Source organism: Poeciliopsis prolifica, unplaced genomic scaffold (genome assembly GCF_027474105.1).
Source record: "Poeciliopsis prolifica strain line A6 unplaced genomic scaffold, Auburn_PproV2 SCAFFOLD127, whole genome shotgun sequence".
Classification (NCBI taxonomy): domain Eukaryota; kingdom Metazoa; phylum Chordata; class Actinopteri; order Cyprinodontiformes; family Poeciliidae; genus Poeciliopsis; species Poeciliopsis prolifica.
Genome location: NW_026562502.1, coordinates 440,090 through 467,500, shown reverse-complemented (window position 1 = coordinate 467,500; position 27,411 = coordinate 440,090). Strand labels below are relative to the sequence as shown.

Sequence of the window (27,411 nt, the reverse complement as noted above, 5' to 3'; positions counted from 1 at the left end):
CCCACATATTTTGACAAATCTAAACATATTTGTTACTCTTCTATGAGTAATCAAAGGCAACAGAAGCTTACGCTAACAGGCTAGTGTTTCAAACCTCAAAACAGAGGTTTGAAACACTAGCTAGCTACTGCTAGCTAACGTCACAAAACCAAAAAGTTTAATTTATCCATTTGATCAAATTTAAGCAACCCATATTATTTTAAATTTAGGTTAACAAGACCAAATGTTCTGGTTTATATGTAATTCAGAATGTTATTTAATCCAGCCTAATCTAGACAAAATACACCTGATTTAGCTGCTAACAGCTAAACTAGCTGCTGGTCAACTAGAAAACACATAAGTGTTGTTTATTTATTAAACCAGAAGTTAGCTAACCTGACTATGATTTAGTTGATATATTATCTGATTGAACTAAAATCCCCAATTCTTCTCTGAATGTTGCTAGCTTAACATAAGCTAGTTGTTCCTCTGGTCTGATCAGCTCGGTAAACTAATGAGCCATTTTAAGTGATTATCTAAAACCTTAGCTGAACTGGCCTTCTTAGGTTTACTTTGTGATTCAATATTTAAGCTAACATTAGCTAAATGTGAATCAAACTTGCATGATAAAATGACAGCATCAGGTTTAGATGCTAGCACATTTGTCTCAAAATGTGAAATGTTTTCTTTAAATCTGCTTCAATGTCAGATTGTTGATACATTGCAGCGTCGCTCCTGTCAGATATTAAAGTTTAATAAAACAAATACTGCTCAAGCTAACCATGACGTACTCTGGACAAACTTTAGCTGCATTTAGCACTGGCTAGCTCAGTTGATCTTGTACAAAATTAACTTTACCTTTAGTTTTCTCATCATAAATGATGTAAAAATGATTATTTTAATATCTTATGCCCATTTCCTGAAATGCTGAGACTTTCTTAGCTGATCTGTTGTTTCTCCCACAGTAAACCTTACGCCAAGCGGCCGCGGTCTCACCAGAAACCGCAGAATGCGTTCTACTGAACTGGCATCAGAAAGTGTTTTTACCAAATGCAATGTCTTTATTTTAACTTAAATTTAGGAACGTGTGGGTCTAATCTGCTCAGGTCAAAGGTGAGTCCTGTCACCACTCCAGACTGTAATTATTAGGGTTAGGGTTCTGATAGCTGGTGTGACCCCAGCCTCTGCATGCTAACCGCTAGCACAGCAAACATTTGGCTAACGTCCCGTCTGCTGCTGAGTCAACCTGCTGCCATTAAAAACGAGAAGCCATCCGTAGCGGCGGCTCTGGACCGGCGGCTCTGGACCGGCGGCTCTGGACCGGCTCGATGCCGTGGCTTGTTTTATTGATTGTGTGGAGTCACATGAATTAGTTCCTCAGGCTAAATGGCGGCCCGACTATCCGTCCTGATGGCGTGTCAGCACCGCGCCGGCCGGTGAGGCCTGGCCGACTCAGCATCAATAATTCATGGCTGACTTTAATACGATGTAATTCCACAATTGTAAGTTGGCGAGTTGCCATCAAAATTTCATCATTGTCTTCATTTCAGGTCAATGGCGTGTTGAATATTTCATGTTATTGACCTCTGGGTGAGGTGGCGTGTGATTGGACGAGCTGTCTCTCCCTCTGGGCCAACCAGGCTGCCGAAGCGCCACCAAAGATCCAATTCTGCTGTTTTCTTCTGATGAATGCAAACTCGGTCCTGGACGTGGTGTTTTCAGCATGGAGGAGTAGCTTTCACTGTTTCTAAATTATGTTTTATCAGTTGGACGTATCGTCTTGTGTTTTACTTCTGTAACTTTGTGTTTCTTCTCTTCCTGTTAAAACGCCAGCCATGTCAGTACGGTGGGCAGGGCGGTGAGCAGCAGGCCGAGGCCCCTGGCGGATCTGGCCGCGCCGTTTCCGCCGCCACACAGTTCAAACAAACTCCCACGGAAATTCAGGTTGCGGGACTCCTTTTTCAGTTTCTCCCAGAGGTCCGTCCCGCCCCCTCCTGGCAGTCGGCCAGCGCCGTCGTGGCACAGGAATGGAAGTTATCCCAGTAACTGGCGAGAGAAAACAGAAACCATTAGCACTGCAGGTCTTTTGACTGGAGTGGGAAGCCGCCGCTAAACCACTCAGAGCCCAGGCTGGTGGCCGATCCAAAGCCAGCAATGAAAACCTTCTGGACTTCATCGACTTGATGGAGTCCAACTTACTGCAGTTTCCCTTCAGCACAGAAACACATTTCAGAGACTGTGGCTCAGCAGCGGAGAGATGCTGTGTGTTTTTTAAAGTGCTATAATGTAGGAGGCAGATCATAATATTACAATCTAAAAACATTTTATTCAGATCGCTGAGGAGACTCAACAAACAATAAACTGCAGTCTAACTACAATACGATTAAAAATCAATTAGATTGAATTTCTCTAACATCTCAAATTAAAGCAGTTTTGGTGAAACTATCGCCTTCAAACAAGAAACGGAGCGAACATGACGACCTCATCTTCACACATTTAAAATATTTTAGGAACCTCCACCTAATAAAATATTGACGAGTGAACTAGTTCACGCTGGCAGCGCCACTTCAGCTGAGAATATTTAATCTAAACATGAATAATTCAGCTCTAATCCGTTTGAACCTCTAATGAGATCCGGATGGTTCTGGTCTGACTGGATCAGTGGCGCCACTTTAAACGTTTAATTCAAACATTTCAGAAAGAAAAACTAAACCAAACACCAGAGACTGGTCAGAGCCTCGACACCAGTAACACCTTACTGGTCCGATTACAGAACCATTGGAACTGGATTATTCTGGTTCCATGTTCTGGATTATTCTGGTTCCATGTTCTGGATTATTCTGTCCAATGATGAGATTTTTAGTGAAAAAATAACTTTAGTGTTGGAAAACTGCAGCTTTGTTGATGAAAACCTGGACTAATTTATTCTACGCTGATGACTGAGGCTTTACAGCAAAGTTGGAATTTGGGGAAAAGTTATTGTTTCTGCAACAAACCAAATAACTTTGGTGAAAATCACGTTGAACTCTCATGTTAAGAAGCTGATTATTTTATTTTTACGTGTCGTAAACTCAGATTAATGTTATAATCCCAGTTAGAATCCAGGAAGTGTTTGTGAGATCGTAGAGCAGCTCAGTGAGTGACTCCAGGGGGCGCTGTGGTGGTCCGCCACAGCGCCCCCTGGAGGCCCAACACAACCAGTGACTCCATTAAAGCTACTTAGTGAGGCGATTGGCTGCGTGACGTTCTGGTCCTTTCGCCCCCTGGCCGTTCAAGACGTTTCAGCTGCTTGATTTAAATCCCATCTTTGGTTCACATTAAATCCTGAGTCGAGTCAAAAACCCGGGATAAAATCCAGTTTCTCAGTTTTCTCCTCTGTCTCTCCTGGTTTAATGTTTTATTCATACTCCGCTGTCCGCCTCACGATTTCGCGTCTAAATATATTTTTACTCTCTGGCCTCATTTTCTGCCTCCTATTTATTTGCCTGCATATTTTCTGCTGCATTTCTTTGTCTTCCTCCTTTTTAATCATCTCCTCTTCATCGCTTTCCGCAGCGCAGTTCATGTAAATGTGACACCAGCCGGCTGAGCGACGCGTGCTGACACACACACACACACACACACACACATACACACACACACACACACACACACACACACACACACACCGTATCTAATCCAATCTTCCAATCTGCTCTTATTGATGTTGACCTGCTGACCCGAGCCGTGTCCAAGATACATCTCAGAGCAATTAACGCCTGTGTGTGTGTGTGTGTGTGTGTGTGGTGTGTGTGTGTGTGTGTGTGTGTGTGTGTGTGTGTGAGGAGGCGTATTAACACCCCACACACTCCTCCTCCTGCCACGCCTCAGCAGCTCTGTGATGGAGCAGTCACTGCATTAAAAAATCATGTGTTTGAGTCACTGGGGAGGGGAGGGGCATGGGGGGCAAGGGGGGCAGTTTGCCATCTGGTGCCCCCCCCCACCCCCTGGGTGATGGGGGGTAACCCCCTGTCCTCATATTGTTTGATCTGAAGCGTCTCTGACTGATAACTAGAATCTGTTTTCTTTATTCTGACATCAGAATCTCAGTTAAATGTTTTAAACTGAAATCTTGGGCTCAGAGATTTAAAGCGTAAATGAACCAGCAGCAGCTTTAAGGTGGTTCTGGGTTTTACCTTTACGCCTTTTCACTGTCAAACAGTTTAATGAATCAATAACAGGAAGTCTGGCTTCAAACGATTCGTCTTTCAATCAGATAAACTTTAAATGTGAAAGTATTTCTAGTGAGGTCAGGAGGTCATCTCTGGTTCTGGTGTGTCTGAGCTGAACTTACGTGCAGATCTTGTTCAGACTCTCTCTGTCGTCCAGGTCCTGGGATAGTTGGCCATTTCGTCCCCCAACCGAATCAGACAGTTGGAGAAACCTTTGAACACCGAGTCGCATTCAGCAGCACCGACCAGAACCGTCTGCAGCAGCAGGGGAACTGCGAGAGACCAGAGCATAAAACACCAAACACTTAAAACACCAAACCGTTAAAACATTAAACCGTTTAAACATCGTCTGCAGCAACACTGGAGCTGAGACACAACGATCAAACTTTGATCAGGAATGAATCCGTCTATTTAACAGAAAACATTTTATGGATCGCTGATTGAGTCATTTCTGTTTTATGTCAAAGGTTGAAAACACGCATTGATTGTTAATCACATTAGACATAATAACAGTTCTGAACTCAGAGGTTTTCGTCTGTAAAAAGATGAATTTCCTTCAGAGAATAAAAACAGAGTTATCAGAGTAGAGAGTGAAGGATGCTGGGAAAAACCGTCAGAGAAAAAACAACATCTTCCTGGAATCCGTCAGAAAGTAAAAAGACGAAACAGAACCTGTGAAAAGTTTTCACTCCCAGATGCTTTTACAAGCTGAAATGAAATTTGAAATTTATCTGGACAAATGAAAGAACAAAGGCATAAAAAAGGTTTTATTATCGTTAGCAGAAGCTTTGAAGTTTCAGTGGATGAATGGATGAATGATGGATGGAGGGATGATGTTCATCTACTGAAAAACCTTTACTCCATGTTCTGCCTGGACATTTTCTATCAGTAACTGGAGCATTTTACTGGTTCTGACCCGGTCGGGTCTCTGGGTTCTGACCCGGTCGGGTCTCTCTGGGTTCTGACCCGGTCTGACCGGCTCTCGGGATCAGAACCGACTCGCTCATGTTGAGACATTCAGCAGCTCAGCTGGATGTTCAGGACCCGACGGGTAACCAGGCGGGTCGGCCGCCTCCTCGTTCACTGACACACACGCGCACACACACACACGCACGCACGCACGCACGCACACACACACACACACCCTCTCACACACACACACACACGCACACACACACACACGCACGCACGCACGCACGCACACACACACACACACACACACACACACCCTCTCACACACACACACACACACACACACACACACACACACACACACACCCTCTCACACACACACACGCACACACACAACACACACACACACACCCTCTCACACACACACACACACACACACACACACACACACACACAGACGTACAGTGCGCTCGTGGTTCGTTAAGCTCCGGATCGTTCTGATTGATTGGTTTGGTTAAGAACCGGCTGCTGTCCGGTTCCGCTCCGCTACATGATGAACCAACACGGCTTGACGTGTCGGATGAGACACGGCTGTTAGCGAGGTCAGAGGTCAGGGAGGGGGGCGTCCTGCATGCAGCATCAGGAAAACATCTGAAACTCCCTGAGGCTCCCTGAGGAACGCGGGGCTACAAAACAGTAACAGGAAGTGGTTTCAAAATAAAAGCTAGAGAATTCTAAACGGTTTAATTTGCAGGGGCGTTTATTTAAAGACACAAAGCTGCTCTGTTCTGTCAGCAGGTGGCGCTGTGTGAAGAATTAATACCTGATTCTGGTGAAGCTGATTATTTCTGATTGTTTTGATCATTAAAACACCAAACATGAGGGTTAGGGTTAGGGTTACACTCAGTGGAACCGCTGGAGCACTAGCAGACCAGCTAGTGTCTGCTCTTGGAGCTGCAGCCAATCAGAGCCAAGGAAACGGAATGGAGCTCCTGGATTGGCTGCTTGCTCAAGGCAGACGATCACATTTTCATTAAAATGTTTTACATATTTAATATATAAAAATCTGCAAAGTTTCTGTTAAAAGTTGAGTCACAAAAATACACAAATATTTGGGCTAAACGGCTAACTGGTTGCTAACTGGTCACTAACTGGTCACTAACTGGTTGCTAACTGGTCACTAACTGGTTGCTAACTGGTTGCTAACTGGTCGCTAAGTGGTTGCTAACTGGTTGCTAACTGGTCACTAAGTGGTCGCTAACTGGTCGCTAACTGGTTGCTAACTGGTTGCTAACTGGTTGCTAACTGGTCACTAAGTGGTTGCTAACTGGTCGCTAACTGGTTGCTAACTGGTTGCTAACTGGTCGCTAACTGGTCACTAACTGGTCGCTAACTGGTCACTAACTGGTTGCTAACTGGTCACTAACTGGTCGCTAACTGGTCACTAACTGGTCGCTAACTGGTCACTAACTAGTTGCTTAATGGTCACTAACTGGTCACTAACTGGTAACTAACTAGTTGCTTAATGGCCACTAACTGGTCACTAACTGGTTGCTAACTGGTCGCTAACTGGTCGCTTACTGGTTGCTAACTGGTCGCTAACTGGTCACTAACTGGTTGCTAACTGGTCACTAACTGGTCGCTAACTGGTCGCTAACTGGTTGCTAACTGGTCGCTAACTGGTCGCTTACTGGTTGCTAACTGGTCGCTAACTGGTCACTAACTGGTCGCTAACTGGTCACTAACTGGTTGCTAAATGGTCGCTAACTGGTCGCTTACTGGTTGCTACTGGTCGCTAACTGGTCACTAACTGGTTGCTAACTGGTCGCTAACTGGTCACTAACTGGTCGCTAACTGGTCACTAACTGGTTGCTAACTGGTCACTAACTGGTCGCTTACTGGTCACTAACTGGTCGCTAACTGGTCACTAACTGGTTGCTAAATGGTCGCTAACTGGTCACTAACTGGTAACTAACTAGTGCTTAATGGCCACTAACTGGTCACTAACTGGTTGCTAACTGGTCACTAACTGGTTGCTAAATGGTCACTAACTGGTCACTAACTGGTAACTAACTAGTTGCTTAATGGCCACTAACTGGTCACTAACTGGTTGCTAAATGGTCGCTAACTGGTCGCTTACTGGTTGCTAACTGGTCGCTAACTGGTCACTAACTGGTTGCTAAATGGTCACTAACTGGTCACTAACTGGTAACTAACTAGTTGCTTAATGGCCACTAACTGGTCACTAACTGGTTGCTAAATGGTCGCTAACTGGTCGCTACTGGTCACTAACTGGTCGCTAACTGGTCACTAACTGGTTGCTAAATGGTCACTAACTGGTCACTAACTGGTAACTAACTAGTTGCTTAATGGCCTAACTGGTCACTAACTGGTTGCTAAATGGTCGCTAACTGGTCGCTTACTGGTTGCTAACTGGTCGCTAACTGGTCACTAACTGGTTGCTAACTGGTCACTAACTGGTCGCTAACTGGTCGCTAACTGGTTGCTAAATGGTCGCTAACTGGTCGCTTACTGGTTGCTAACTGGTCGCTAACTGGTCACTAACTGGTCGCTAACTGGTCACTAACTGGTTGCTAACTGGTCGCTAACTGGTCGCTTACTGGTTGCTAACTGGTCGCTAACTGGTCACTAACTGGTTGCTAACTGGTCGCTAACTGGTCACTAACTGGTCGCTAACTGGTCACTAACTGGTTGCTAACTGGTCACTAACTGGTCGCTAACTGGTCACTAACTGGTCGCTAACTGGTCACTAACTGGTTGCTAACTGGTCGCTAACTGGTCACTAACTGGTTGCTAACTGGTCGCTAACTGGTCACTAACTGGTTACTAACTGGTTGCTAACTGGTCACTAACTGGTTGCTAACTGGTCGCTAACTGGTCACTAACTGGTCGCTTACTGGTCACTAACTGGTCGCTAACTGGTCACTTACTGGTTGCTAACTGGTCGCTAACTGGTCACTAACTGGTTGCTAACTGGTCACTAACTGGTTGCTAACTGGTTGCTAACTGGTTGCTAAGTGGTTGCTAACTGGTCACTAAGTGGTCGCTAACTGGTTGCTAACTGGTTGCTAAGTGGTTGCTAACTGGTCACTAAGTGGTCGCTAACTGGTCGCTAACTGGTTGCTAACTGGTTGCTAACTGGTCGCTAACTGGTCACTAACTGGTCGCTAACTGGTCACTTACTGGTTGCTAACTGGTCACTAACTGGTCGCTAACTGGTCACTAACTGGTCGCTAACTGGTCACTAACTAGTTGCTTAATGGTCACTAACTGGTCACTAACTGGTTGCTAAATGGTCGCTAACTGGTCGCTTACTGGTTGCTAACTGGTCGCTAACTGGTCACTAACTGGTTGCTAACTGGTCACTAACTGGTCGCTAACTGGTCGCTAACTGGTTGCTAACTGGTCGCTAACTGGTCGCTTACTGGTTGCTAACTGGTCGCTAACTGGCTAACTGGTCGCTAACTGGTCGCTAACTGGTCACTTACTGGTTGCTAACTGGTCACTACTGGTCGCTAACTGGTCACTAACTGGTCGCTAACTGGTCACTAACTAGTTGCTTAATGGTCACTAACTGGTCACTAACTGGTTGCTAAATGGTCGCTACTGGTCGCTTGCTGGTTGCTAACTGGTTAACTGGTCACTAACTGGTTGCTAACTGGTCACTAACTGGTCGCTAACTGGTCGCTACTGGTTGCTAAATGGTCGCTAACTGGTCGCTTACTGGTTGCTAACTGGTCGCTAACTGGTCACTAACTGGTCGCTAACTGGTCACTAACTGGTTGCTAACTGGTCGCTAACTGGTCGCTTACTGGTTGCTAACTGGTCGCTAACTGGTCACTAACTGGTTGCTAACTGGTCGCTAACTGGTCACTAACTGGTCGCTAACTGGTCACTAACTGGTTGCTAACTGGTCACTAACTGGTCGCTTACCGGTCACTAACTGGTCGCTAACTGGTCACTAACTGGTTGCTAAATGGTCGCTAACTGGTCACTAACTGGTTGCTAACTGGTCGCTAACTGGTCACTAACTGGTTACTAACTGGTTGCTAACTGGTCACTAAGTGGTTGCTAACTGGTCGCTAACTGGTCACTAACTGGTCACTAACTGGTCACTTACTGGTTGCTAACTGGTCGCTAACTGGTCACTAACTGGTTACTAACTGGTTGCTAACTGGTCACTAAGTGGTTGCTAACTGGTCGCTAACTGGTCACTAACTGGTCACTAACTGGTCGCTTACTGGTCACTAACTGGTCGCTAACTGGTCACTTACTGGTTGCTAACTGGTCACTAACTGGTCGCTTACTGGTTGCTAACTGGTCACTAACTGGTCGCTTTCTGGTCACTAACTGGTCGCTTACTGGTCACTAAGTGGTCGCTTACTGGTCACTAACTGGTCGCTAACTGGTCACTTACTGGTTGCTAACTGGTCGCTTACTGGTCACTTACTGGTTGCTAACTAGTCGCTAACTGGTCACTTACTGGTTGCTAACTGGTCGCTTACTGGTCACTAACTGGTCGCTAACTGGTCACTTACTAGTCGCTAACTGGTCACTAACTGGTCACTAACTGGTCACTAACTGGTCACTAACTGGTTGCTAACTGGAAATGACAAAAATAAACCAGAAATGGTTATAAATATTTTAAACGTTTTAAAGGTTTTAAATCTTCGGACAGATTTCTATTTTCTGATGTCAAAAGTAAAACTGATCCAAATCCATAAAGTTTTTTTTCATATATTTTAAACATTTTTAACAGGAAGTGAGGTTTTAAAACGGACGTTTGTTGTTGAGACGCTTCAGAGAAAAAGTTTCTGTTAGAAGAAAAACTGATCAGCTGATCGAGGATCTGATCAGTATCAATAAATATTAATTTAACTTATTAATAGTTGAAGCTCAGATATTAAAATTTCTTAATTTTAATGTAAGTTCAGGGAATCACAGATTTATGAAACATTACAAATCATTTTTCACTCTTCATATTTTCTCTTTTTTGTTGTTGCTGAATATTTTTTACTGTTTCTAAATTATATTTTCATTTATTATATTTAATTATTAAAACATTTTGGCTAATTGAGGCAAAAAATTATTTTTCAGTATTTATTCGCCTCTTCAAATGTTTTAATATTTTTACTCTTTGTAATTGAACTTCTTTGTTTGGTTCAAATTTTAAAACCTTTTTGATTGTTTTAAAATGTTCAAAATGTTTTATGCTATAAAACTTTGTTCGTTTAGGAAAAACTCAATGAAGCTTATATTTTATTTAAATACAATTTTCACTTATTGAATTATTTTTAATCCGCTGTGAATCTTTTTATTATTATTTTATTTCTAGGATGATAAAGTGAAACATTAAAGTTTCAGGATTTGATTCATTTCAACATTTGATTCTAATTCAATTTTTCTTTGTGTTACTTAAGGGAGAAAAAATATTTCTAGCTCCGAATGAATGATTTTAATGATTTATATTTTATATTTTAACCTTATTGTGACACTTTACAGATTTTTGTATTTATGAACAAACGGCCAAAATAATGAACTTCTGTCACTTTAATTAATTTGCTCTAATTAGAGAGTTTTTAGTGCAGGTCGTTAAATTGAGGCTCAGCTTATTAATTATTTACAGTGAAATTAATTAAATTAAATTTATGTTTGAAAACATGATTATTTTTAATTTATCATTATTTCTGTGTGAAGTTTTCATTGTAGTGTTAAAATGAAAATACAGAAAAATCAACATAAAGTTTAAATAATTTTCTGCTAAACATTAAAAGAAAATGAAACCATTAATAAATGTGAATTTGGAGGCTTTAGAGTGAAGAAACGGCATAAAAGGAGATGAATGTTAGATTCTCAATAAACTAAAAATGATCATTTATCTCATTTCTAATGTTAATAGTTTTAGAACAAATATTAATAAATGTTTAAATCTCAATAAATCCCTTTTTAAAACATGTTTCTCATGTTTGCTGCATGTGACGTCATTTTATTAGACATTAAAGTGGATGAATGAGTGAAGGCATTACGTCATCATCTGTCGCTGCAACCGCAGGAATCCTGCAGCTCAGCGTGTTCATAATGATAATAATATTAACAATTATTATTATTATGATTATTATTATTATAACAATGATAATAAAGGGTTCATTTACTGAATTTTCCTCAGAACTTTAATGTTTAATGAATCTGTAGAAAATATTTCATTTTCTTCTGAAGTTACAGATCCTGATCTCTCTCTCTCTCTCTCTCTCCTCTCTCTCTCTCTCTCTCTCTCTCTCTCTCTCTCTCTCTCTCTCTCTCTCCTCTCTCTCTCTTCTCTCTCTCTCTCTCTCTCTCTCTCTCTCTCCTGCTTCCAGAATCAAACTGGGAATGTTGGAAAAAAATTCCCATTTATTTCCGTCCAATGAAACCAAGACGGTCCCGCGCACCGCGGGGGCGCGCACGGGCTTTATTTATTCGTTTAGATTTTATTTTCGTTTCGCGCCTCCCATCGAGCACTCATTCACCACACACACACACACACACACACACACACACACACACACACACACACACACCACACACACACACACACACACACACACACACAGCAGCGTGTTCCACGCGGACACACCCACCATTAATGCACAGCGATATTTTCCTGCATCATAAACATTCAGATATTTAATATTTTTGCTTAAATTCATTTTTTTCCCTGTTTGGATTTTTTTCTTTCTTTTTCTGTGAAAACATGATCATTTTTCATTTTTCTTTCAGTCATTAAATCCACATGAAGCTTCAGGTTTTAACAGTTTTTCCATGTAAAACTGAATTTTCTCCGTTTTCATGTATTTTAAAGGTTCGGCTGAGGCCGAATCGGAACCGAACCAGACTGCGGGGATCCGGACTCAGAGAACCGGATCAGTCCCGATCAGGGCTGATTTCTAATCCAGGACATTCGGTCGATTTTATTCGATCCCTCTGCGCAAATCCCGCACATCGTCCCGCACATCGTCCCGATCATCGTCCCGCAGCTTCAGTCCCGTTCCACCGGAACCAAAGAACCAAACGGGTCGAACTGATTCTCGTTTCTGATTTTTCCTCCTGAATCTGAACAAAAGGATTCGGATTCATTGGGACCGAATAATCGGTTCTTCTCTCCATTACGCAACAGAAAATCAGCTGAACTGAAACCGAAGCGTCCGGAGCCGCAGCGCGCGGGACCCGGTTCGGTTCTGCAGCCGAACCGAGCCGGCAGGCCCAGCATGGCCCGCTCGGCGACAGAGTAGTCAGATATACGGTTATTGTTATTAATATTACTATTATTATTATTACAACAAACAGAAGAAGGAGTGAAGCCGTGCACGAGCCGGGCGCGTGCACCAACGCGCGCGCTCTGAGGGAAATTACATGTTTTTATTAATTGTGTTTTGCTGTAGATTAAATTTAGATTCATAATATTATTTTTCTGGTGTTCTTATTTCCGGACAGTCGCACTGCGGCGGGATGAACACCGACTAAACCCTGGAATCCACCGTCTAATACCTGGACTTCTACCTGTTATTCATCTGACGAAACAAAATTCATCTTCGATTGTAAAATGTAAAAACAAAAATAGTTCAACCAAGATCGAAGCAGATTTTAATTTTCACATTTGAACGTTTTTATGATGAATAAACAACAAAACATCAAAACATCTTCAGCCTGGGACGAGAGGAAGAGGAGGAAGAGGAGGAGAAAGGAGTAAAGAGAGAGGAGGAGATATGGAGGGGCATCCCCCTTGTTAACGCACACACACACACACACACACACACACACACACACACACAACACACACACACACACACACACACACACCACACACACACACACTGTAAACGTGAAGCCCGTTGGAGCCTCTCGAGCCTCCGCTGCTTCATACGAGCTGAAGCCAAACTGGAGGAAAATATTCATTTTTCATAAATTCACCAAACATCCAGTGAAAACAGGACCAGAGTTTCTCTGCAGGAGAAACGAGACAGAAAAGATGTGAAGTTTTGTGCTCACCGAGGTGAAGAGCCAGCAGGACTGAGAGGCACTTGGAGGACCAGGAGACCCATCCTGGTTCCGCCTCACCGGGAGACGGATTCACAAAGTTGGACAGCCGCAGAGGAGGAGCCGCACATTCCCCGCAAAAAACGCAAAAAAACAGGCGCAGACAGCAAAATCCACGCGGCGGAGCCCCGCTGCTGGCCGCCGCTCCCCTCTGCTCCTCTTCCTCTGCTCCTCTTCCTCTGCTCCTCTTCCTCTGCTCCTCTTCCTCTGCTCCTCTTCCTCTGCTCCTCTTCCTCTGCTCCTCTGCAGAGTCTCCGGGCTGCTGCTGCTCTCCTCTCCAGCTCAGCTCTCACTCCGCTTTACGCGTCCCGAGTGAGAAAAGAAAAGACAGAGAGAAAGCTCCTCCTCCCTCCATCATCCCTCCATCATCCCTCATATTTTAGGCTCGTTTCCCTTTTTATGGTTTATTTTAAGATGAACTGATGACTAAAATGTTCCGATTGGAATAAACATCATATTTACTGAGTCACAAACAAAAATAACCAAAAATGTTAATTATGACAAACAACCAACATTATAAAAACTTAAAGGATCATTCATTTAATATGAGGCTGGAAATAAATTAAACTATAAATCAGATTTAGAATTAAAATGATCTGAATATTTTAATTTTCACTGATTTTATGTGAAAATTAAAAATCAGTTTTGAAGAGAAAAGAGAAAAACATTTGAGAGCAGAAGGTTTTAGTTTCTGCATTCATGAGATCAGAGTGTTGGTTCTGGTTCTGCTTAATGTTCCGGTTCTGGTTTCTCCCTGCTGGATATTTTTCTAGTTTTCTCGTAATTTGATGTTTGTTTCCCTGAATCTAAAATTGTTCTATTTTCTGCAGGCTTAGGGTTGTTTCACTCACTACTTGGTTTTCCTGATTTTCCCTGGTTTTAAATCTTTTTCTGAAGCTGCAGAGAAACCTGGAGTCTCTAAGGATCCTAGAGTCACACAGCACTGCCAGTCAGCTGGCTGAAACAAGGCTACTGCTCTCCCATCGTTTTCAATGCAGGAAAATTCAGCTGTTTGTATTTATTTTCCCTAGAGAAATTATATTTTTATATTAAATAAACAGGATCATAAACTGTTGTTCAGAAGAAAAAATTTCTTTTTGGAATCATCAACATCATGCAGGTCTTTAAAGGGCCAGTTGTTGCAAAATGGATTGATAAAATTATCTATTATCAAACTGTTGCAGTTTCTCTAAAATTAAATCATATTTCACAATTTTCCACATTCTAATTTGGCACTTTATATAAATGAAACTGATTTAATTTGACTGACAGAATAATATTTAAGCACTCCAGTCTGGTCTTGAAGTTGTGTTTATGTGGCCCTCTGGAGCCTTAAGGGCCACATAAACACATTATGATGGGCCGGATTTGGCCCACAGGCCCTTCAGTTTGACTCATGGAACCATTACAAACTACAGACTAATTTATGATTCATCTTCTACAAATCAAATTATTGTTATTAATAAACAGTTGGATTGAACTTTAGTAATTAATATGGAAATGAATGTATTTCATTAAATTAATTAAAATGTGTTAATTGTATTGGCAGCAGTAGATTATTTTTCATTATTTAAATAAACAGTGTTTGTACATAATAATCATTTACCAATAATAGTTTGAAACCACATATTTAGGCCCATAACTCATAACTTCAGTCATTAGTTGCATTAAATTGTTATACAAAAAGGATTTTATAAAACCAGAATAACAAAATAATATAGAATAAACTGTGAAAACACAAAGGAAACGTTTTGATGTTTAATTTATTCTGAGACTTTTACATTATATGCAATAGTTTCAACAAATTATACATTTTAAAAATAAATCTTTTAATATCAAAAGTTTACTTTGTGAAAATCCAAAGAATAACCTTAATATTTTTATTGTTGTGTTAACAGAGCTACAATCTGGTGAGTTTAATTTTTTGTGTTTGAACTTGTCTTATTCATAAATACATGTTAGCCAAAAACAAACAGTTATTGTTGGTTATTTAATTGCCCCTCTCTTTAGCTGAGAGTGCTGATGTTCTTAATCAATGGGGGCCTTTGTCACATTCTGCCCGAGGCCCCAAACAATGTTGGGCCGGCCCAGTAAAACGTGACATAAACGTTACTAAATTAATAATAATAAAGTGTAAAAACAGAGAATCAGCGCTGCAGTCCAATTCCTGGAGGACAGATGGAAACATGACATTTATTAAGGAGAGAAGAAAACAGGCTCATCTGATGACACAGCGGCGCCCCCACAGGCAGCTGGTGGTACTACAAGCTTTCTTTACGTTTTCCTCCAACGGGCCGTCATGGTCGGAATGGACAGAAACTGTTTGATCTGGAACAAAGTTTACATTTGGACTGTAAATCTTTTCCGAACCGGAACCAGAACCAGAATCATTGGATTACATTTAAGCCGGATGTGAAGCAAAAACCTGAGAGGAGAGAAAAACTGGATATAATGAATGACCAGGATCTCTCACACACACCCACTCAGGGAGATCAGTGTGTGTGTGTGTGTGTGTGTGTGTGTGTGTGTGTGTGTGTGTGTGTGTGTGTGTGTGTGTATACACACACAACGAGGGGTCTCTCCTCCTCCTGCTGACGTCAGCAGAATCTGAAACAATCCGGAGCTCTGCTGCATATTAACGCATGTTTTCCTGAGGTGATGCAGCGCTGCAGCAGAAACACACACACACACACGCATACACACACACACGCACGCACACACACACGCACACACAAAGGACACACACACACAGATCTCTCAGATCCGCCCTTCACACAGAAACTTAAAATAAATCATTTTTTATGTTTTTGAAAACAGATCAGACCTGTGAGCTGCGTGGATCTACGTGGGTCCAAACTCCGCACAGCCACGCAGCGACCAGGTGTGATGTCTGTTTGACCTTGTCTCCCGACTTTTACCGTTGGACCATCTGTCCAATCAGAAGCCTGCACACAGCTGGACAGACTCTCACCTCCTGCCCCACGTGTGACGATTGGGGCCATCAGTGACCTCTGCTGGTGAACAACGGGAACTGCAGGAACTTCTGCTTCCAGTTATTTTGTTATTTTCCTGTTTTTATTAAGTCTTGAACCATTTTTTATCCCTTTCTGTCTGGTCTGATCAGTTCTTCTCCCGATTCACTGAAAACTAAACTAAGAAGATAAAAGAGTTACTTGTATTTATTTTTCTGATGGATTCATTTTGTTTAACCAGCCAACACCGCCCTCTGGTGGTGAGGAGATGTATCTGCAGGAGTCTTCTTGGCTCATGTTTTAAAACCCAACGGAGTTTTTCTATTTTTTCCTCATTAAACATTTATAAACGTTAAGAGGTTCATTAGGAATCTTGTTCACATTGTGAAACACAAACTGAATCTCTAGATTTATGAAGAAGCTGATTATGATCCATGAAACTGATGAACCACATTAAAATGACACATTTTGTAAGATAACCTCAATAATATGTCTGCCTCAAAATGTTCTCCTGTTTTCTCTGATGAACATCTGAGAAGATCACTTAGCTCTGGACTTTGACTAGGCCGTTCCAACCCATTCTAGAGCAGAACGTCTCTGGTTGGATGTTCAGGCTGGAAGCTGAACTTTGACCCCAGGGTCAGCTCTTCTGCAGGTTTTCCTCCAGGTCTTTGTTCCATCAGCATGATGCTGCCACCACTATGTTCACTAACAGAACCTACAGGCTGTTTACCAGAGGCTCTTGGTTTCTGATCAACTTCACTTTTTGACGTCAGTCTGATAAATTATGAGCAAAGAATCAGTTTGTGTTTCTGTTCAGGTTTTATTTCAATGTTCATGAATGAACTGGTTGAGTTTCCCTTTAAACCAGTTTGCTTATCAATCTGAAACATAAAACCTGAAGCTTTGATCTGTCGGATGGTTTAATCTGACTTTTGTAGAAAACAGGAAGGATCAGCGGCGAGTCGGACCCGACCGAACCGAACTGAACGGAGGAAACGAAGCTGGAACTTTTACTGAGTCAGCAGATTTGAATTCTGTAGAAATCTGCAGCTTCTCTAAACATGACCAGAGAGAAACGGGTCACTGCGACCCGAGAACATTCTGGAGGAACAACTGGACCGAGACGTTTAATATCCGCTTTCATAAATCCATTATTTTCATTATTAATGTTCCTGGCTTTGGTAAATAAAACTGATTTTATTTACCAATCTGAGGTTCTCAGCAGTTTTCAGCCAAATAAAAAAATAAACTATTTGATAAATGTGAAACATCCTGACCCCCCTGCAGTATCTCTGTCCCCCGAATGGCTCACGACCCCCATGTTGAAGACCTCTGACCAAAATGATTGAAATATTTGAACCCAAAACCTTCTTGGTGCAAAAACATAAAACTTCAAGTTTTACTTCATGTAGATTCTGAAGATCAGAGAGCAGAAAATCAAAACTTTTCATCAAGAAATAGGGAGCTTTTTAAAAGCCAATCATCTGAAATATTGATAAAAATACTTTTCTCCATTAATAACATGAAATTTTCTACCAGTGAACAAATCTGCCAGTGGAATTAGGATTTTTTATTCAAGAAGTTTTCCTGTAAGGTCGTCTTGTTTTATTAAGAGACAAGATAAAAAAAATACTTGGTTTTTGCAGCATAATAAATAAAGTCATTCATTATTAATATTTGTTTCTGGCTCTCTGAACCTTTCAGTGCAGCTGTTTTTTATTTTCAATCCATAAAATAAATCCTAAAATCCAACATGGCAGCCACGTGAAAACATGAATTCATCCTGAAACGTTTCATTTGCTTCAAAGCTTCAGTAAAAAATCGGCTCCAGTTTGTTTTAATGATTTAATAAGAAATATTATTTATTAATGTTATAAAACAAATAAATTATCAAAGTTAAACACATTTAAATTGGCTCAAAATTATTTAATTTCAGACTTTCTGTAGAAAAGTAATTAACTTATTTCTAAATATTTTATTTATTGTGTAAATCCTGTAATTTTGCAGAGTTTGTGTAAAACGCTGATGAAAACGCAGCGAAGGTCAAGGTCAAGGTCAAGGTCACCTTCAGTATGACAGACTTCCTGTTTATGAGGATTTTCCTCTAGTGATGCCAGAAATTCATTCATTTAAATTAAAACCAAAAGTGAACAAAATTCCAACAATCACTGAAATTCCTTGGAGGTAAAAACTGATGACTTTAATCAAAGTGTCGTTGGTTTTAGGCTCTCCGGTCCTCAGAAGGACAGGAAACTCTGGAGCGACTCGATGAAAACAGGAAGTGGAGACAGTGAATAAAAAGTGATGCTGCGCCGATGGATCAGAACCGGGTCGGGCCGACGCCTCTCCGTCTGGACGGTGAGTCGATTTAAGCAGCAACACCATTCAGAGCAGAAACTCAGAAAGATGGAAAAACTTTACTGAAATACTTTTATTTTATTCTAATGATTCAACGTTTTATTGATCAGTTCTGTTCATCTGGAGGAGGAAATGTGAGTCTGGAAAACAAACTGAAATATAAAAGCTGAAGATTTAAAATTGTATTTTGTTTTATTTAAACATAAAAATATGATTTTATTAGTTGTTCTGGACAGAAACAGTGAGTTATTGTTCAGATCAGAGGTGAAAGTTTAATTCACGAAGAAATAATAAATCACTTAATGAGATTTTATTGATACAAACAAATGTATTTCATAAACATTTCCACTTCAAATAACTAAACAATTGAATAAAATCTAATGAATGTTCAACTCAATAAATGAGGGAAAATCAGATTTAAATATAAAAATATGTTTGCAACATTCAAGACAGCTAAGAAAATATTTAAGAAATTATAAGAAACCTTTAAATTATATTTCATTTACATAATGGAGTTTATTACATTGTTTTTCATTCAAATTGTTCATCTTGGAGTCTGATAATGTCACAAACCTTTAAACTTCCTGTACGGCTCTAATCTACTTCCTGTCATTGATGTCAGGAGGAGTTTCTGTCCATCAGAGCGCAGCGTTCAGAGGGACACGCCCACTCCAAAATTCCTTTGCATCATCTTCTACTTTGTAACATTTCAATTAAAACTGGAACCAAAAGCAGAAAAACTCATTCTGGGCTGACTCAGCGTTTCTGCTAGCTCGTTCTTTGCTAGCTCGTTCTCTGCTAACTCGTTTTCTGCTAGCTCGTTTTCTGCTAGCTCGTTCTCTGGTAGCTCGTTCTCTGCTAGCTCGTTCTCTGCTAGCTCGTTCTCTGCTAGCTCGTTCTCTGCTAGCTCGTTTTCTGCTAGCTCGTTCTCTGCTAGCTCATTCTCTGCTAGCTCATTTTCTGCTAGCTCGTTCTCTGCAAACGAGCTAGCAGAGAACGAGCTAGCTGGTCTGGTTTTCGGTTTTTAGGTTGCATCTGTTTCCACATTCAGACGAAGGATAATAAAAAGTCTTTATGTTTCATAATATCTCAGATCTTTCCTTTCTTTTAGGCTTTTTTATTGGACGCGATTTCACACGAAGATTTTCCACAATGAAAAAAAGTTTTCGCTACGCGAGTCGGGTAAACATCCCGACATTATCAATATTATCAAAGCGCATCAGTTGAGCAACATGCAGTGTTTCTCTTTTAGGTGCCGAATAAAAACCTTCTCACTGATTACGATGATTTCCGGGAGTTCCAGCCGTTCCATGGTGGTGGTGAACTTCGGGAAGCGTTCTGGTTCCGCCTGGGCCGGTCAGGTCGTTGCAGCTAAAGACACGGTGGTTTCCCTCGGCGTCACGCCGAGCTCCAAGGCCATCGTGGGCTTGTACCGCATGTACGTGGCCGAGAAGGACCCCAACACCAACTTTACCTGCTGTTCAACCCCTGGAACCAGGTACAGCGAAGTAATGAGCTTCCTGTGGGAGTTTCCTGTTTCCAAAGGTCAAAAGGTCTGACAGCAAACACGAAGACAAGAGTTCATTTATTTTCATTTTTCTCTTTTCTTTTTCTATTTACCACAATTATTTGAGAGATCGTCTTGTTTTCTGAGAAAGTCGCTGAACATTTGCGTGGCGTTTGATTGGGCCAGAGTGAGTGGGTTCTGTTGCAGAGGATGATGTTTTCTACCCGGATGACGCCGGACGCTCTGAGTACGTCCTGAACTCCACCGGTCTGATTTACATGGGCACCTCTGAGCAAGTGACGCAGTGAGGCTGGGTTTACGGACAGGTGAGGTCCGACGGGCCGCAGATCCCAGCGAATCTGCCCTTAACATTCAGAGCTTGTCGTCGCAGTTTGAGGAAGGCGTCCTGGACGCCTGTATTTACATCATGGACGCCTGCAGGATGCCGATCCATAACCGCGGCGACGTGGTCAAAATGGTTCGTACTGCATCTGCTCTGGTGAGACCATCCAGTTTATTTATCCACAAAACAAGAAGCAAATTTAGATTTTGTTGGTTTTCTGTCTCAACCTGTAAACTAAAGCTTTTTTCCTGACCTTTGACCTCCAGATCAACTCCCAGGACGACAACGGAGTGTTGATCGGGAACTGGAGCGACGACTTCTCCATGGGAACGCCGCCAACGACCTGGACGGGAAGCGTCAGCATCCTGCAGAAGTACCACAACTCCGGAGCGCCGGTGTCATTTGCTCAGTGCTGGGTGTACGCCGGCGTCCTGAACACCTGTAAGACGCACTGTAAAACTACAGCAGCACTGTAAAACTACAGCAACACTGTAAAAACTACAGCAGCACTGTAAAACTACAGCAGCACTGTAAAACTAAAGCAGCACTGTAAAACTACAGCAGCACTGTAAAACTAAAGCAACACTGTAAAACTAAAGCAACACTGTAAAACTACAGCACCGCACTGTAAAACTACAGCCACACTGTAAAACTACAGCAGCACTGTAAAACTACAGCAGCACTGTAAAACTACAGCAGCACTGTAAAACTAAAGCAACACTGTAAAACTAAAGCAACACTGTAAAACTACAGCACCGCACTGTAAAACAACAGCCACACTGTAAAACTACAGCAGCACTGTAAAACTACAGCAACACTGTAAAACTACAGCACCACACTGTAAAACTACAGCCACACCGTAAAACTACAGCAACACTGTAAAACTACAGCACCGCACTGTAAAACTACAGCCACATTGTAAAACTACAGCAGCACTGTAAAACTACAGCAACACTGTAAAACTACAGCAACACTGTAAAACTACAGCAGCACTGTAAAACTACAGCAGCACTGTAAAACTACAGCAACACTGTAAAACTACAGCACCGCACTGTAAAACTACAGCCACACTGTAAAACTACAGCAGCACTGTAAAACTACAGCAGCACTGTAAAACTACAGCAACACTGTAAAACTACAGCAGCACTGTAAAACTACAGCAGCACTGTAAAACTACAGCAACACTGTAAAACTACAGCAGCACTGTAAAACTACAGCAACACTGTAAAACTACAGCAACACTGTAAACTACAGCAGCACTGTAAAACTACAGCAACACTGTAAAACTACAGCAGCACTGTAAAACTACAGCAGCACTGTAAAAACTAAAGCAGCACTGTAAAACTACAGCAGCACTGTAAAAACTAAAGCAACACTGTAAAACTAAAGCAACACTGTAAAACTACAGCACCGCACTGTAAAACTACAGCCACACTGTAAAACTACAGCAGCACTGTAAAACTACAGCACTGTAAAACTACAGCAGCACTGTAAAACTAAAGCAACACTGTAAAACTAAAGCAACACTGTAAAACTACAGCACCGCACTGTAAAACAACAGCCACACTGTAAAACTACAGCAGCACTGTAAAACTACAGCAGCACTGTAAAACTACAGCAACACTGTAAAACTACAGCAGCACTGTAAAACTAAAGCAACACTGTAAAACTACAGCACCGCACTGTAAAACTACAGCCACACTGTAAAACTACAGCAGCACTGTAAAACTACAGCAACACTGTAAAACTACAGCAGCACTGTAAAACTACAGCAGCACTGTAAAAACTACAGCAGCACTGTAAAACTAAAGCAACACTGTAAAACTACAGCACCGCACTGTAAAACTACAGCCACACTGTAAAACTACAGCAGCACTGTAAAACTACAGCAGCACTGTAAAACTACAGCAACACTGTAAAACTACAGCAGCACTGTAAAACTAAAGCAACACTGTAAAACTACAGCAGCACTGTAAAACTACAGCAACACTGTAAAACTACAGCAACACTGTAAAACTACAGCAGCACTGTAAAACTACAGCAACACTGTAAAACTACAGCAGCACTGTAAAACTACAGCCACACTGTAAAACTACAGCAACACTGTAAAACTACAGCACCGCACTGTAAAACTACAGCCACACCGTAAAACTACAGCAACACTGTAAAACTACAGCAACACTGTAAAACTACAGCAGCACTGTAAACTACAGCAGCACTGTAAACTACAGCAGCACTGTAAAACTAAAGCAACACTGTAAAACTACAGCACCGCACTGTAAAACTACAGCCACACTGTAAAACTACAGCAGCACTGTAAAACTACAGCAGCACTGTAAAACTACAGCAACACTGTAAAACTACAGCAGCACTGTAAAACTACAGCAGCACTGTAAAACTACAGCAACACTGTAAAACTACAGCAGCACTGTAAAACTACAGCAACACTGTAAAACTACAGCAACACTGTAAAACTACAGCAGCACTGTAAAACTACAGCAACACTGTAAAACTACAGCAGCACTGTAAAACTACAGCAGCACTGTAAAACTAAAGCAGCACTGTAAAACTACAGCAGCACTGTAAAACTAAAGCAACACTGTAAAACTAAGCAACACTGTAAAACTACAGCACCGCACTGTAAAACTACAGCCACACTGTAAAACTACAGCAGCACTGTAAAACTACAGCAGCACTGTAAACTACAGCAGCACTGTAAAAAATAAAGCAACACTGTAAAACTAAAGCAACACTGTAAAACTACAGCACCGCACTGTAAAACAACAGCCACACTGTAAAACTACAGCAGCACTGTAAAACTACAGCAGCACTGTAAAACTACAGCAACACTGTAAAACTACAGCAGCACTGTAAAACTAAAGCAACACTGTAAAACTACAGCACCGCACTGTAAAAACTACAGCCACACTGTAAAACTACAGCAGCACTGTAAAACTACAGCAACACTGTAAAACTACAGCAGCACTGTAAAACTACAGCAGCACTGTAAAACTAAAGCAACACTGTAAAACTACAGCACCGCACTGTAAAACTACAGCCACACTGTAAAACTACAGCAGCACTGTAAAACTACAGCAGCACTGTAAAACTACAGCAACACTGTAAAACTACAGCAGCACTGTAAAACTAAAGCAACACTGTAAAACTACAGCAGCACTGTAAAACTACAGCAACACTGTAAAACTACAGCAACACTGTAAAACTACAGCAGCACTGTAAAACTACAGCAACACTGTAAAACTACAGCAGCACTGTAAAACTACAGCAGCACTGTAAAACTAAGCAGCACTGTAAAAACTACAGCAGCACTGTAAACTAAAGCAACACTGTAAAACTAAAGCAACACTGTAAAACTACAGCAACACTGTAAACTACAGCACACTGTAAAACTACAGCAGCACTGTAAAACTACAGCAGCACTGTAAAACTACAGCAGCTGTAAAACTAAAGCAACACTGTAAAACTAAGCAACACTGTAAAACTACAGCACCGCACTGTAAAACAACAGCCACACTGTAAAACTACAGCAGCACTGTAAAACTACAGCAGCACTGTAAAACTACAGCAGCACTGTAAAACTACAGCAGCACTGTAAAACTAAAGCAACACTGTAAAACTACAGCACCGCACTGTAAAACTACAGCAACACTGTAAAACTACCAGCACTGTAAAAACTACAGCAGCACTGTAAAACTACAGCAACACTGTAAAAACTACAGCAGCACTGTAAAACTAAAGCAAACACTGTAAAAACTACAGCAGCACTGTAAAACTACAGCAACACTGTAAAACTACAGCAACACTGTAAAACTACAGCAGCACTGTAAAACTACAGCAACACTGTAAAACTACAGCAGCACTGTAAAACTACAGCAGCACTGTAAACTAAAGCAGCACTGTAAAACTACAGCAGCACTGTAAAACTAAAGCAACACTGTAAAACTAAAGCACAACTGTAAAACTACAGCACCGCACTGTAAAACTACAGCCACACTGTAAAACTACAGCAGCACTGTAAAACTACAGCAGCACTGTAAAACTACAGCAGCACTGTAAAACTAAAGCAACACTGTAAAACTAAAGCAACACTGTAAAACTACAGCACCGCACTGTAAAACAACAGCACACTGTAAAACTACAGCAGCACTGTAAAACTACAGCAGCACTGTAAAACTACAGCAACACTGTAAAACTACAGCAGCACTGTAAAACTAAAGCACACTGTAAAACTACAGCACCGCACTGTAAAACTACAGCCACACTGTAAAACTACAGCAGCACTGTAAAACTACAGCAACACTGTAAAACTACAGCAGCACGTAAAACTACAGCAGCACTGTAAAACTACAGCAGCACTGTAAAACTAAAGCAACACTGTAAGACTACAGCACCGCACTGTAAAAACTACAGCAGCACTGTAAAACTACAGCAGCACTGTAAAACTAAAGCAACACTGTAAAACTACAGCACACTGTAAAACTACAGCAGCATTGTAAAACTACAGCAGCACTGTAAAACTACAGCAGCACTGTAAAACTAAAGCAACACTGTAAAACTACAGCACCGCACTGTAAAACTACAGCAGCACTGTAAAACTACAGCAACACTGTAAAACTACAGCACCGCAGAAAAACTACAGCAACACTGTAAAACTACAGCAACACTGTAAAACTACAGCAGCACTGTAAAACTACAGCAACACTGTAAAACTACAGCACCGCACTGTAAAACTACAGCCACACTGTAAAACTACAGCAGCACTGTAAAACTACAGCAGCACTGTAAAACTACAGCAACACTGTAAAAACTACAGCACCGCAGAAAAACTACAGCAACACTGTAAAACTACAGCAACACTGTAAAACTACAGCAACATTGTAAAACTACAGCACCGCAGAAAAACTACAGCCACACTGTAAAACTACAGCAGCACTTTAAAAACTACAGCACACTGTAAAACTACAGCAGCACTGTAAAACTACAGCAACATTGTAAAACTACAGCAACACTGTAAAACTACAGCAACACTGTAAAACTACAGCAACACTGTAAAACTACAGCAGCACTGTAAAACTACAGCAACACACTGTAAAACTACAGCAACACTGTAAAACTACAGCAACACTGTAAAACTACAGCAGCACTGTAAAACTACAGCAACACTGTAAAACTACAGCAGCACTGTAAAACTACAGCAGCACTGTAAAACTAAAGCAGCACTGTAAAACTACAGCAGCACTGTAAAACTAAAGCAACACTGTAAAACTAAAGCAACACTGTAAAACTACAGCACCGCACTGTAAAAACTACAGCCACACTGTAAAAACTACAGCGCACTGTAAAACTACAGCAGCACTGTAAAACTACAGCAGCACTGTAAAACTAAAGCAACACTGTAAAACTAAAGCAACACTGTAAAACTACAGCACCGCACTGTAAAACAACAGCCACACTGTAAACTACAGCAGCACTGTAAAACTACAGCAGCACTGTAAAACTACAGCAACACTGTAAAACTACAGCAGCACTGTAAAACTAAAGCAACACTGTAAAACTACAGCACCGCACTGTAAAACTACAGCCACACTGTAAAACTACAGCAGCACTGTAAAACTACAGCACACTGTAAAACTACAGCAGCACTGTAAAACTACAGCAGCACTGTAAAACTACAGCAGCACTGTAAAACTAAAGCAACACTGTAAGACTACAGCACCCCACTGTAAAACTACAGCAGCACTGTAAAACTACAGCAGCACTGTAAAACTAAAGCAACACTGTAAAACTACAGCAACATGTAAAACTACAGCAGCATTGTAAAACTACAGCAGCACTGTAAAACTACAGCAGCACTGTAAAACTAAAGCAACACTGTAAAACTACAGCACCGCACTGTAAAACTACAGCAGCACTGTAAAACTACAGCAACACTGTAAAACTACAGCACCGCAGAAAAACTACAGCAACACTGTAAAACTACAGCAACACTGTAAAACTACAGCAGCACTGTAAAACTAAAGCAACACTGTAAACTACAGCACCGCACTGTAAAACTACAGCCACACTGTAAAACTACAGCAGCACTGTAAAACTACAGCAGCACTGTAAAACTACAGCAACACTGTAAAACTACAGCACCGCAGAAAAAACTACAGCAACACTGTAAAACTACAGCAACACTGTAAAACTACAGCAACATTGTAAAACTACAGCACCGCAGAAAAACTACAGCACCACACTGTAAAACTACAGCAGCACTTTAAAACTACAGCAACACTGTAAAACTACAGCAGCACTGTAAAACTACAGCAACATTGTAAAACTACAGCAACACTGTAAAACTACAGCAACATTGTAAAAAAACTACAGCAACACTGTAAAACTACAGCAGCACTGTAAAACTACAGCAACACACTGTAAAACTACAGCAGCACTGTAAAAACTACAGCAACACTGTAAAACTACAGCAACACTGTAAAACTACAGCAGCACTGTAAAACTACAGCAACAGAAAAACTACAGCAACACTGTAAAACTACAGCAACATTGTAAAACTACAGCACGCAGAAAAACTACAGCAACACTGTAAAACTACAGCAGCACTGTAAAACTACAGCAACATTGTAAAACTACAGCAACACTGTAAAACTACAGCAGCACTGTAAACTACAGCAACACACTGTAAAACTACAGCAGCACTGTAAAACTACAGCAGCACTGTAAAACTACAGCAGCACTGTAAAACTAAAGCAACACTGTAAAACTACAGCACCGCACTGTAAAACTACAGCAGCACTGTAAAACTACAGCAGCACTGTAAAACTACAGCCACACTGTAAAACTACAGCAGCATTGTAAAACTACAGCAGCACTGTAAAACTACAGCAGCACTGTAAAACTAAAGCAACACTGTAAAACTACAGCACCGCAGAAAAACTACAGCAACACTGTAAAAAACTACAGCAACACTGTAAAACTACAGCAGCACTGTAAAACTACAGCAACACTGTA

At 41.3% G+C, this 27,411-nt stretch overlaps 1 protein-coding gene and 1 pseudogene across 1 annotated transcript in view; one reads left to right on the top strand and one right to left on the bottom strand.

Annotated features, from left to right (window-relative positions):
* Nucleotides 1–19,841, bottom strand: part of LOC129355232 (neuritin-like) — a 21,188-nt pseudogene extending 1,347 nt beyond the window's left edge.
* The window catches only part of LOC129355231 (coagulation factor XIII A chain-like), a 21,238-nt gene continuing 13,666 nt past the window's right edge, over nucleotides 19,840–27,411 (top strand). Inside the window, exons 1-3 of the mRNA XM_055024762.1 lie at nucleotides 19,840–20,074; nucleotides 20,363–20,535; nucleotides 20,646–20,820. Of these exons, the coding sequence (XP_054880737.1) occupies nucleotides 19,840–20,074; nucleotides 20,363–20,535; nucleotides 20,646–20,820 (583 nt within the window). The remainder of the gene's footprint in view (nucleotides 20,075–20,362; nucleotides 20,536–20,645; nucleotides 20,821–27,411) is intronic.